At 35.3% G+C, this 12,085-nt stretch overlaps 1 protein-coding gene across 1 annotated transcript; it reads right to left on the bottom strand.

The window, feature by feature from the left end:
- Positions 1-9,629: 9,629 nt before the first annotated feature.
- LOC112519682 (uncharacterized protein At5g39865-like) lies at positions 9,630-11,485 on the bottom strand. Its single transcript, XM_025127904.1, has 2 exons — positions 11,443-11,485; positions 9,630-11,347 (listed from the first exon to the last, which is right to left on the bottom strand). Exon 2 carries the CDS (start codon positions 11,103-11,105, stop codon positions 9,759-9,761), a length of 1,347 nt encoding a protein of 448 aa, XP_024983672.1. The 5' UTR covers positions 11,106-11,347; positions 11,443-11,485; the 3' UTR covers positions 9,630-9,758.
- Between the last annotated feature and the right edge of the window lie 600 nt (positions 11,486-12,085).

The following is a 12,085-nucleotide window of genomic DNA, read 5'->3' as shown; positions in this document are numbered from 1 at the left end:
CAAAACATAATAGATATTCTTTCATGAAAAATGCCCAAATGCTTGGTTATTTATAATAGAAAATCAGATAAACTTTTTATCCGACACGAGGATGTACGTGTGTTTTGAGCAACTGCACTCGAAATTAGAGTGCATGCCTCATACCACCAAGATAAAAGCTACGTCGTAAGTTTTCAGGGATTTTTGTAACCGTTCTTTAAATAACCCGTTATTTTTATCAAATTAATTTGTTTGTCAAGCAAGCAGCAACCCCACAAAGTCAAGATTACTTGAACTTATTCGAATGCATTAACTCATAACCAAAAACTCGAGATTTTTGTTGCCCAAAACCAAAACCTGTCTATTCGTTCTTTTTTCTAGTACACTTCCCGAGATCGCATCGTACGCTTTAAAAATTGTTGTGAACTTTTCCATTAATTAACAAAAACTCGTGACTATAAACTGAACCAATTTGTCAATCATTAAAACACAAGCTTAAAGCTTGCACTAATAACTGTATTCATCAAAAAAAAAATCGTTCATACTATAAATTATCGAAACAATTCATTTGTTCCGTTCACAAAACAATCCAATTAGTTCTTCAGGCGAAGAACATCAGACAATTCGTTTTCTTAAATCGACACTTCTAATGTTATTCAACAAACAATAATTTCTATACGGCTATTACGTGTATGCAACCCGATATAACTTTTGGACCTTATTACGTGTATGCAACCCGATATAACTTTTGGACCTTATTACGTGTATGCAACCCGATATAACTTTTGGAAAGGGTTGGCGAAGCCCAAAAGCATAGAAATAGGCCAGTGGGCCATCATGTATTGATCTTCTAATAAAAAAGCTTCTACAACCAATTGATCAAAATGGGGATTTCAAATTACATGAGCAATAGGTATATTACATGTAAAGGATCCTGTACCCATGACCCAAAATTTCCTTGCTAAGCTACATGAAAGAGATTTTCGGAAGTCCACAGAAAAATCATTGCTAATTGCACAGCCATTAAATTTTGAATCTATTAATTTGTGTTTATGCAGAATTAATTAAGATAAGTTGTTGTTTGATTTTTGTCTTCAATAGACAATCTGAACAACGAAAATTACCATTTTAACTTTATGTCTATACAAATGTCGAATGAAAATAAACTATTTGATAAACGATTAAAATAATTAAAATAAGATCAATTATTTAAAATAATATATGAATTTAGCGAGTTCATACCACAATATTTAAAACAATAAAATATTATTGTTTGATTATAATTTTTAATTTAAGCATGTTGGTAAACTATTTATTTTTTAATAAAGACATGTGACTAAAAATTATAGCACAAAGGTAATATTGGAAAAAATTCTCTAATCTAATGCATTAAGATATGATGGGCTAACTTAACATGTTAAGTCAATCTTCTAATATTAAGGGGCCGTTTACCAAACGCTTACTTGGGTAAGCGCTTACCAAGTCATATTACCTCATCGGATGAATATGGTAAGGACCGAGAATCTTACCTGATAAGAGCGAGACGCGGACCAAGAGTCTTACCCGTTAAGTGAGAGCGACGACTCTTACCATGATAAGCACTTACCGGGTAAATTGTTGCATACGATGTCGTTTTGGTGAACTAAAATCTTACCCGGTAAATGTATAATAGTGTTAAATTTTATTGGTAAGCACTTACCGAGTATGTATTTGGTAAACGGCCCTTAAGTTAAAATCAAACAACTCAAGATAACTTATCCAATTAAGTTAATCACTTATTAAGCTTATTAAGTTAAAAACAAACACCCATAACGTGTTTTTCTTTAAAGTAAATTTATATTTATTTACAGTAAATTAATTTTACACACTTTTCATGGTAAGACTTTAACATCTTACCTCTAAGAAGATGGATCAACCAGATACCGTTGGACCAATCACCATTTAATAAATTTTTTGATTTATTAAAAGGAATTATTAGAAGGAAAAAAAAACATTATATAGGTTTACAAGGAGAGAAGAGGGTGGGTTTGGACAATAGGCCCAAATCCAATATAGAGTTTAGGCCCATCAAACGTGTATGATACAAGTTACAACTTACAACTTTCAAGTGCATGATATGTCTACTTTTGATCCAAATTTTAGGGAGAAGGGGGGGGGGGGGGGGTTATTTATTAAAGCGTTTGTATTTGTCGATGAAAACACCAACATTTATAATGTTCTAAAATAATTAATATAAAATATAAGAATAAATTAATATAGCTGACGTGACATTTTTTTAAGGTAATGTTAGAATCAGGTCAAGTCAAACATTGTAAATGTAAAGAGTAAGTCTTGATATTAATGTATGTGAGAAGGAAATTAGTATGTACGGATGCATTTAGTGATGAGTGAATTAAGCAGTGGCGTGTTGTTCTTTCAAACTCTGTTATAATATGCGCATTTGACAAGTTCGGTTTCAAGTACAATTACGGGCATGCACAATAAGCAAGTGTCTATACACAGTAATTTAAGTTCTTTCAAGCATTTGACAAATGTTATATATTGCTTGCCTTAATTTTGAAGAATGACTAAATTGTCATTTACATTGTATCGAGCTTTGTCGTCACAATCTGTGTCTTTTATCCTTAAAAGACCTTCCGATAATAATATTTTCACGATATAACATGAGTTCATCTCACTTTATAACGCTTGCATCCATCATTCAAGTTCTTGGAACCAGAATTGTGTGTATGTGTGTGTGTATAAAATACACAGAGTCGTCTCTCATTTCCTTTAACATCACCATCAGCCACCACTGCTGTCCACTTCTCTTTACTTTCTCTATCTCCATCTTCGTTATCTTACACGCATACAACCCACAATCATCTTCCCCATCCCATTGTGAAAACCATCTTTGGCCTCCTTTTATCGACTACTATTTTAAGCGGACTCACAACACCACCTACCTTCATCTCCGTCGAACCCATCGCCACCACCAAGTCCATCTCCATCTTCGTTCTCGTACACACACAAAATCACAATTATCTCCTTTGTCCCCTCCAAACCAGCCATCTTATTCATCTACCCTTGAACTCACTTCCCTACCTCGTCCCAACGAGAAACATCTTCAACCCACATCAAAATGAGATACATAGTGCAAGGAGAAAAGTTGCAAGTAGGGGATGGGTCTTGATAGTGAGGGGTGGCCAAACTGTAGGTATTGGACGTCGATGAAAAGGTGAAGAAGGTGGTTTTTTATGTTGGGTTTTACCAAGGATGCAAGAGACATCGGAGTTGGGTTGAATTTATGTGTGTATAATCTACTAAAAGAATAAACAAAAATATATAATATATGTTAGAATTAATTACAATTTTGGTCCTTGCTGTAACAGACAGAAAGAGAGACTAAGAGAAAATCATAACCTTAAACTTATTTGGGTTAACGGAAATCTTTTTGATTTCGTTAGAGGGAGAGACTTAGAGCGTGCATTTTTTGCGTACCATAGATACTGGGAGTGTAACGAACGCGTTTTAGGGATATTAGTCAAATAAACCGCAAACCACAGGGACCATGAATGTAATTTACTCTAGATTAAAACTTGTGAGAGGCATATGATTATTTTTAAATAAGTAAATTATGGTCTTGGTCCATGTGGTTTACACTTTCTACCCATATTGGTCCCAGAATGAAAATAAATACAAAAATAATATCATGGTATGCATTTTCGCATCTATTGAATCCGTTCCTCTAACGAAATCGATAAAATTATGTTAACTCATTTAAATCTACGGGCATTTCGGTCTTTTAATCTTTTTTTGTCTTTATCCTATTAAACAATTTTAAATAATTATTAATTAATATTATATAATAGATTAAACATATATATATATATATATATATATATACATGCACTCATACATACATATACACACACTCATACATATAATACTACACCAGCAACACCACCACCATCTGCAGCCTCTTCCGACAACCCCACCACCACTTGTAGCCTCCTTCGATCACCCAACCCTATCGATTGCTTCCTCCAGCCACCCTACCTACGACTTTCCCCGCCCACCCACGACCACCTGCAACTTCTTCGGCCACCCCACCACCACCTGCAGCCAGGGCCGGCCTTGAGATTTTGGATGCCCCCGGCGGAAAGTCAAAAAAATGCCCCTTATAGTGAAAAAAAATTCAATCACAAATATATATGAGGATATTTTTAACTTTAAAACAACATGAATAATCGGTATTCATTATTCACAAATGAAATCTATGCAGATATATGGTTATCAAGATGCCAATTATTGATAGCAACATAGTTTTAACTATTTATAGGTTTTTAGATAAGGCTTGAAACATAAATAGTCAAGAACAATAATATGAGAAAGAGACTTTAAGAAATGAACCTCACACATGGAATTGTCTTTTCGACCAAGTGCAAGTGATTCAGGCATCACATATATCCCAATAGCATCAAGGTGTGTGCTAACACGTCCATGAAATCCACCCCATGGTCCATGACTTATGCATCCTTCATAATTGGTTTTATCTCCCTACAAACCATTCAAAAAAATAAGAACACATAAATCTGTACCATCCTATATATTCTTCAAGTAAAACATAACAAAAGATATAACTAAAACCTTACCATGAGGTTATTGAGATCTCAATTTTGAATGTTGCAAAACTTTCAACAGTATCAACTACCAGCAACAATCAACCACAATGTATCTAAGCCATAAGGAAACACTACAAGAGATCATACATAAATAATCGATGCCACGTACTCAATTTCACCACGAATTGTGGTGTTATTGATCACAGATGTTATGTGTTGCAGCAGAACATCAGTGTTGTATCTCTTTCACTCACATGAGGAGAGTATTCTTTTAGACGCAATGTAAATACGGTGATGAACTAACACAATTGGCACATTCGTATATGGAACAGTGTGATGAAGAGAGTGTGCAGGATAGCACGTCAACTTCAAACAACCATAACTTCTGTTCAGGGTGAAGTTAAGGGGCCTGCCACCACTCAAGGCCTCAACAGGCAGCAGGTATGGGCACCAAATGTCAGGCCCAAATTCCCACATTTGGAGCTCCAATTTTGAATTCCCCCAGTCTGTACCATCTACTCAAAAAATCAAAAGTTCTGATGGAAAATTTGATCATCAGAATTGAAATTATGAATCTTCACAACCACATTAGTCATTTTACCAACACATTACCAAATAAGTAATTAAACAGAAGCTTAATCATCTCAACCATTCTAACTCTTAAACAAAGACAAAGCTAGGTTAACCCTATCCATAAGCTGAAATATACTAATATAATTCAAAAACGAATTAAAATATACTCTTGAATCACTAAATTTCAACATTTACCTACTTGATTGCCTCTAAAGCCTCCTGATGAACTAGGTTAATTTCCGGAAACTCCTAGCACATAATAACTTGACGGCCGACGGGCGAGCGAGAGCGACGAGAGAGGCAGCCGGCAGCCGCAGACCGACGCTCGACGGTAGTCGATAGTCGAGGGAGGCAGAGAGCGAGAGCCGATTGCGATTTCGATTTCGATTAAGAGTGAGCGACATAACGAGGCGAGAGGGAGGATGATGGACGTGGACTGGTAACATAATGTTAGGCCCAAATGAAAACTGAACCTATATATATATACACACACACACATATATATATATATACACACACACATATATATATATATATATGTGTATATATATATATATATATATTGGGCTTTAGAAATTGATGCCCTTGGTCTTCATGTTGTCCAGGGCCGTCGCCCCCTGGGCCTATGGCTAGGGCCGGCCCTGCCTGCAGCTTCCTCCAGCCACCCTATCCCAGTCTGCGACTTACTTCAACGAGATCCAAGATCCATCTAAGGACGAGACCCACCACACCACCTTTTTTAGATATAAAATCGTAAAGTATCGAGTATATGGTTCTCTTTCCCTAGTTTTGTTGTTAATCGTCTTCAATATAGAAAACCAACAAACCGGCGACCACCGGTAAATTAGTAAATTATGTTGATTATTCAATTTTTTTTAATTAGTTCAATATTCCAATTTACTTTAATTAGTTTAATTATTTTAATATATGTATATATACACACACACAGGGACAAATAGGGACCAAATCCGGTGGCTTTCTCCGACACCCACCACCACTCCGGTAACCTCCTCCGGCCATCTTATCTGACCAATACACCGTCTCCGATGATCGACCACTGAACACCTACCTGCAAGCATTCCCGACAGCTAGCCCCATCTTTGTCCATGTGACCCCTTCACTACTTATCTCCCTTCATCCATCCCCGCCACAGTTGGTACCACAGTTGGTATCACAGTGGTACCACAATTGCTATCATAGTGGTCTCAAAGTTTACTTAGTTTGTTTTGGGTATCACATTGTGTATTTTAGGTGTCACATGGTGCTCGTTGGAGGCCGAAGGTAGAAGAGAGAGAGAGAGAGAGAGAGAGAGAGAGATAAGAGATAAAAAAATTAAAATACCTAAAAAGCCTTTCAATTATAATTTTAAGTCAAATTACCAAAAATATAGTTTCTTAATTTATCCATTGATTTGTATTTGAAATTGGATCTCACATTTATTACAAAATAATCAATTTTCCCTTGAATGGATCTCTATATATGTATGTATATATATATATATATATATATATATAGTTACAGTTTTGGTCTCCCTGTAATTTGTAGATGTATAGGATTTTCTTTATTTTTTAATTAAAAAATAAAAAATAAGTAAAAAGACTAAAATACCCTCGAATTTAACTGGGTTAACGGAATTTTATTTATTTCGTTATAGGGAGAGATTCAATAGGTGCGAAAATGCATACCAAGGGTACCATCCTTATACTTATTTTGATTTTGAGACCACTAATATATAAAAAGTGTAAACCAGAGAGATCAAATCCGTAATTTACACTTTTTAAATATAAAGTAACATCAAGTGATATGCATGAGTAAAACAAAAATATTATTTTTAAATAGTTCAATTTATCATTTGTCGTTATTTGTTTTACATTCATTTCATCATTTGTGGAATCACAATTATAGGCAGCAAAAATGGATTTTTATTACAAAATGGCCCCTAGAATTTGCATTTTCATAACATTTTGGTCCTATCACAAGCAGTTGTTAACAAACAGCCATTAAGTGAGGGTCAATTTGGTCCCTTGCCACATTTTGTCTTATCTTCTCATTCAAAAGAATAAAAATATATGTATATTACCTCTCCACCCTCTCTCTATCTTTCTCTCTCCGAAAAGATCAATGTCGCTTTCAAGCCAAACCTTTTCGCTACTCGTCTTCTTTGACCACCACACACCATAATACACACAAAAAACTCAAAATCGAAAAAAAATCAAACCCATTTCCAAACCACAAAATCAAAATCAAAAACCAAACCACCCGGTGGTCCAGACATACAACAGAAACCCTAAATCAAAACCTTGACTTAAATCTTAAAATCAAATAAAGAGAAGGATTGAGACTTGGTGTTTTTGATGATACCCTTGAGTTGAGACCTGGTGTTGTTGCTTGGTGTGGTAAAGGGGAAGGAGAAGGTGCAATGATAGTGGGTGGTCCGATGAAGAGCGATGAGTTTCAACGAAATAATGGGGCATTAAAGGGTCACTAGTCATCAGAGTTTGCGCAGGGGACGCTCATGAGGACGTACTATGGATGGGAAGAATAAAAAATGACGAGAGAGATCGGAGTGGAGGCCAAAGAAGGTAGGCAACCGAAGATTGCTATTAACCGATAGTGCCTTAGTGGCAAGGACCAAAATGTTATGAAAATGTAAACACTCAGGGTTATTTTGAAATAAAATAATGTTTGATACAAATACAAGACAAAATTAAGAGTACAAGGATTAATCCCTAATTTACTCTCGAAAGTACTATAAAAATTGAGTCTATTATTGTCCTGAATTGATTTAAAGAACATTTAAACACGCTATTGATGAAATTTAAGTTAGTAACAAGTTTTTTCTTTTAATCTTATATATTTAATCTTAACAATAAAATATAATTTATATTAATAGTATTTTATACAAACGGGATGAAAACCATTGAGACGAGTCAATTAATCAATTTTTAATATTTTAAAATTATGCAATTTCTCTAGAAAATAATATGTATAAGCAGGTATTTGGTTAAAAGCATTAGACAGTAATCAATGAGAATGAAAATAAAAGAAATTATCTGGTTTTATATAATATAATAAACTTATTCTTCCAATAACCTAAAATTTAATTCCAGATTAAATTAAAGTAATAAAAATCCATTCTCTGTCATTTTTATTTTTATTCTTCGACTAAACCAAACACTCTCTAATTTTACAAGTAAATAATGAACACAAAAAGCGTCATGGATTGGTTTAAATGGAAATTTTGTTGGTCAAACGACATTAGTCTTTAGGCGCAAGCATTAAGGCCTACCACTCCTTTTTAGTTTTATATTTATTTTATTTAAATAATCTATTATTAGAATAATTAAACAATTTATAATATTTATATTTTGAATTAAATAATATAATATAACAACTGAAACTTTTTTCAAACTACTTTTTCCTTTCTTTTAATTAACAAATTTCCACCTTACCTGCTTTCATGGTTTTCGGCATTTCTACTTATTACCCATTTAATTTTATTTTATTTATTTCCATATAATTAATTAACTTGTATTTGTATCCACCACCAACTTCTCTTTTTAGGGTTGGTACCTACTTATGTCTTTTTATTTACAATTTCTTTTTTAATTCTTAATTTTAATAAACTCGAATAAGAATTAGGTTTCAATTGGAACGCATTTTTTATATTCTAACGTTATAAATTCCAACAGTTTAAGATCTAAAACAACCTACGAAGGCTACCATAGCATAGGATGGTCATGCACCTTAAAACGGTCAAGTCCCACCTCGATAGGTCATTAATCACGCTGAATTAGACCCTTTATGGCTTAGTTGAAACAAAGAGTTAATCATTCAATGATCATGAAAGGTAAATGCAATAAACTAAGGTAAAGTAAGTAAAAATTTATTTTCCTCAACCACAATTGTATAAATGTTTTCTCAGAGTGATGTAGGAGATGACACTTTTGTGTCAAAACATTAAATAATGGTCTTATTCCTATCTCGGTAATTTTTATTTTGGGTTCAGTATTTATATCGATACGTGTTGATAACAAGAAAAAAATTCAACAAAGTATAAAAATGGAAAAACACTGCAAGTGTAGGTTGAGGGTGGGATCTTTTCTATTGTTGTGATACAAGGTCAAATTTCATTTTCTTTGGTTCAACTATTTGGGGATTTCAGAATTTTACATTATGATTTTTCAAAAAGCGAATTTTTTTGGGTATGGGTAACTTAAATATTATGTTTTTAAGGTAATGTATTAATACATAAGATTTATCAAATAATCATATTTTATTTAATATTAAATTATATAGATGGTTAAAATGGTAATTTTCGGTCACTTAGACCGTTCATTCATAATGTTTATGAAATAATCAATTTTGAATTTGTAATAATTAAAGTTTCTTAATCATTTTAACTATTTTATCATTCAGCATCTATTAAACAACCCTAAAAACCCGTAATTCTGAACACTAGAAAGACGACCAAGAAAAAAAAGCTCAATGCCAAGTATTCATTATAAATCTATTGATCAAGATAATTTTCTCTGAGGAAAAGAGAAAAAAACCCGTTCACTATACAATCCAAAGAAACCAAAAAAATTGATACCGAAAAAGTTAATCACAACAAATTGGACACCTTATGAGTCCATTTTCATTGCAATCGGGACATCTTTGAAACCCATAATCACTCTCTTCTTTTTCTTCGTCATCAGACTCATCTTCGTAGTAAATTTTACAACTACCCGAACAAGTCTCACACGGCACGAATCTTATATCACCACAAGCCTCGCAACCACCACAACCACCAAAACCGCCAGCATCCATCGTCTCACAACCTTCTAACACCTTCTCAAGCTGCCCATCTTCATGCAATCGCCGGATTTCCGTAGCACCACCAACGAATTCGTTCCCAATAAATACCTTGGGCAGTCCACCACCAATAGAACCACCCAATAGCTCTTTCAATTCCTCCTTGAAACCCGAATGCATCGATACATCCCGCTCATCCATTCGAACTCCGGTGGCCTTCAGAATGTTTCTGACATGGCAGCAATCCTCGTACGTTTTCCTTACTCCCCTTAAGCTTGTGAAGTACAAAACCAATTTCTCTTTGACACGAGGAAGGCTGTTGTTTTTACCATCACTGGCGAAGCCATTTTGTAAAGATTTCTTGGTATTAGTTATCTCCAATCGATCATCACCATAGCCGTCCGAGGACGGCTCCTTCTCATTGACTAATGGCTTTAGGTGAAATGGGTTCGCCGGCGGTAGCAATTCTAATGAGTTTCGGAATGCAGTAATTACCTCGGTATCAAAATCCGATGCCACTGATGTATCGTTTATATTGAAAATGGAATTTGAATCGGAGTTGTGCTCTGTTGTTTGTAGACATGATGGTTTGTCGGATATTTTAGTTTGCGGATCTTTTCCTTGCGATTCTGTTGCAGATTCATCGAGGGGAGATGTGAACGAATTGGGATTAACATGAAATGAGAAGCTACGGATGTGATTGGTGGTGGATTTTGGTCGGAGGGGGCTTGTATCATCCAAACCCTCCATCAATTCCCAAGCATTGATCGTTTCCGGCTCACCAGGAGGTGTTCTGATTGGTGTTCTCGGAACGAATTTGGGGATCTTTTCCTCGATCATCTTGGACCAGGTCTTAGCGTCAATCACCCCAACTGCAAATTCCTTACTGTCCTTCTCATACTCATTTTGTCGAACAGGTTCTGGGCGAATCTGAACGACACCTGGATTTTTCACACTGCGAACCTCATTGGAGTTGGATGGATCGAGCTGAAGATATCCGAGGGTAGTGGATGTAAGGGCAACGACGTGATAGCTGTCACCGTCCGTCTGTGGAGGGTGGTGGACGTGCATTGAATAGCTCCGACTCATCGGAGCATATGGTCCTCGGCAGTTCCGGCATAGCGGTCGTTGTTTCGATGAAGCGCAACCCATTATACCAAAATCCCACCAAAAAAGATCGAAAACTGAATCACGCCCAGAGACAATCACTTTCGTATATAACAAATAAATGAATTAAATTAAACAAAACCTTGTGTGTGTGGATGTGGGCCGATTATGAGAAGTGGATAGAAGATTAAGGAAAGAACATTCCCCAGTATGATTGAGTTTGGCCCTCAAAAAATTAAATTAAAAAAACCCAAAAGAATCTAATCCATCCAAATCCTCCAATTGATCTGCATTGAAAACATAAAAACCGATGGATCAGTTAACTGTGTTTATCAAGTAAACTAAATCGGAGTACGGAGAATTCATCCAATTTCCACCAAACCTTGGAGGATTCAGAAAAACTGAAATTAGGGATGAAAATCTGAGGCAGGAATTTGAATATGAAGATGAAGATGAAGAGAGCAGAAGAATAGAATTGGAGAAGGAAGGATGAAATGGGGAAGAAGTGGTGGGGGAGAACGAGCGGTGATAACAACAGTCCAACACCGGCTTCAAGCCTTGAAGTCGTGGGAGACATACCAATAAAAATTAAATAAAAACAAAAACACACACAGAAACACCGTCAAGTGTGTGTTAGAGAAAACGTGTAAAGTGGAAATTATTCCCTAAAATGACTCTTTCCTTTCTTTTACCCGCTAAAAAGGAACGATCAGAAAGGCTATCAACTTATTCCAACTCCCACTCTCGCCTTCAGGCTCGTGTAAATCACCTTTAATCATCCTATTACTCAACTAGGGGTGTGCATGCTACACTTTTCACCGATTCAGACGCCCAAACTAAAAATCAGATCGGGTTTTCGATGTCCAAACTCATCCCCTAATTTTTTGGTTATTTCGGATTGATCCGGGTTGTTTCTTAGGTTTGGTATAGTTATAATGTTACTAGAAAAGTACTCGTACAATGCAACGAGACATATCTCGATTTTAATGTTCTATTTTATTATTTGTCTCTGTTGATGTTATAAT

This window comes from Cynara cardunculus (genome assembly GCF_001531365.2).
Source record: "Cynara cardunculus var. scolymus isolate 2C chromosome LG 1, CcrdV1, whole genome shotgun sequence".
Taxonomy (NCBI): Eukaryota; Viridiplantae; Streptophyta; class Magnoliopsida; order Asterales; family Asteraceae; genus Cynara; species Cynara cardunculus.
The sequence above is the reverse complement of the archived record's forward strand: the minus strand, read 5'-3'. Positions and strand labels throughout refer to the sequence as shown.

Excerpts from the sequence above, each read along its gene's own strand:
- LOC112519682 (XM_025127904.1), bottom strand. The coding sequence starts at position 11,105 with ATGGGTTGCGCTTCATCGAAACAACGACCGCTATGCCGGAACTGCCGA.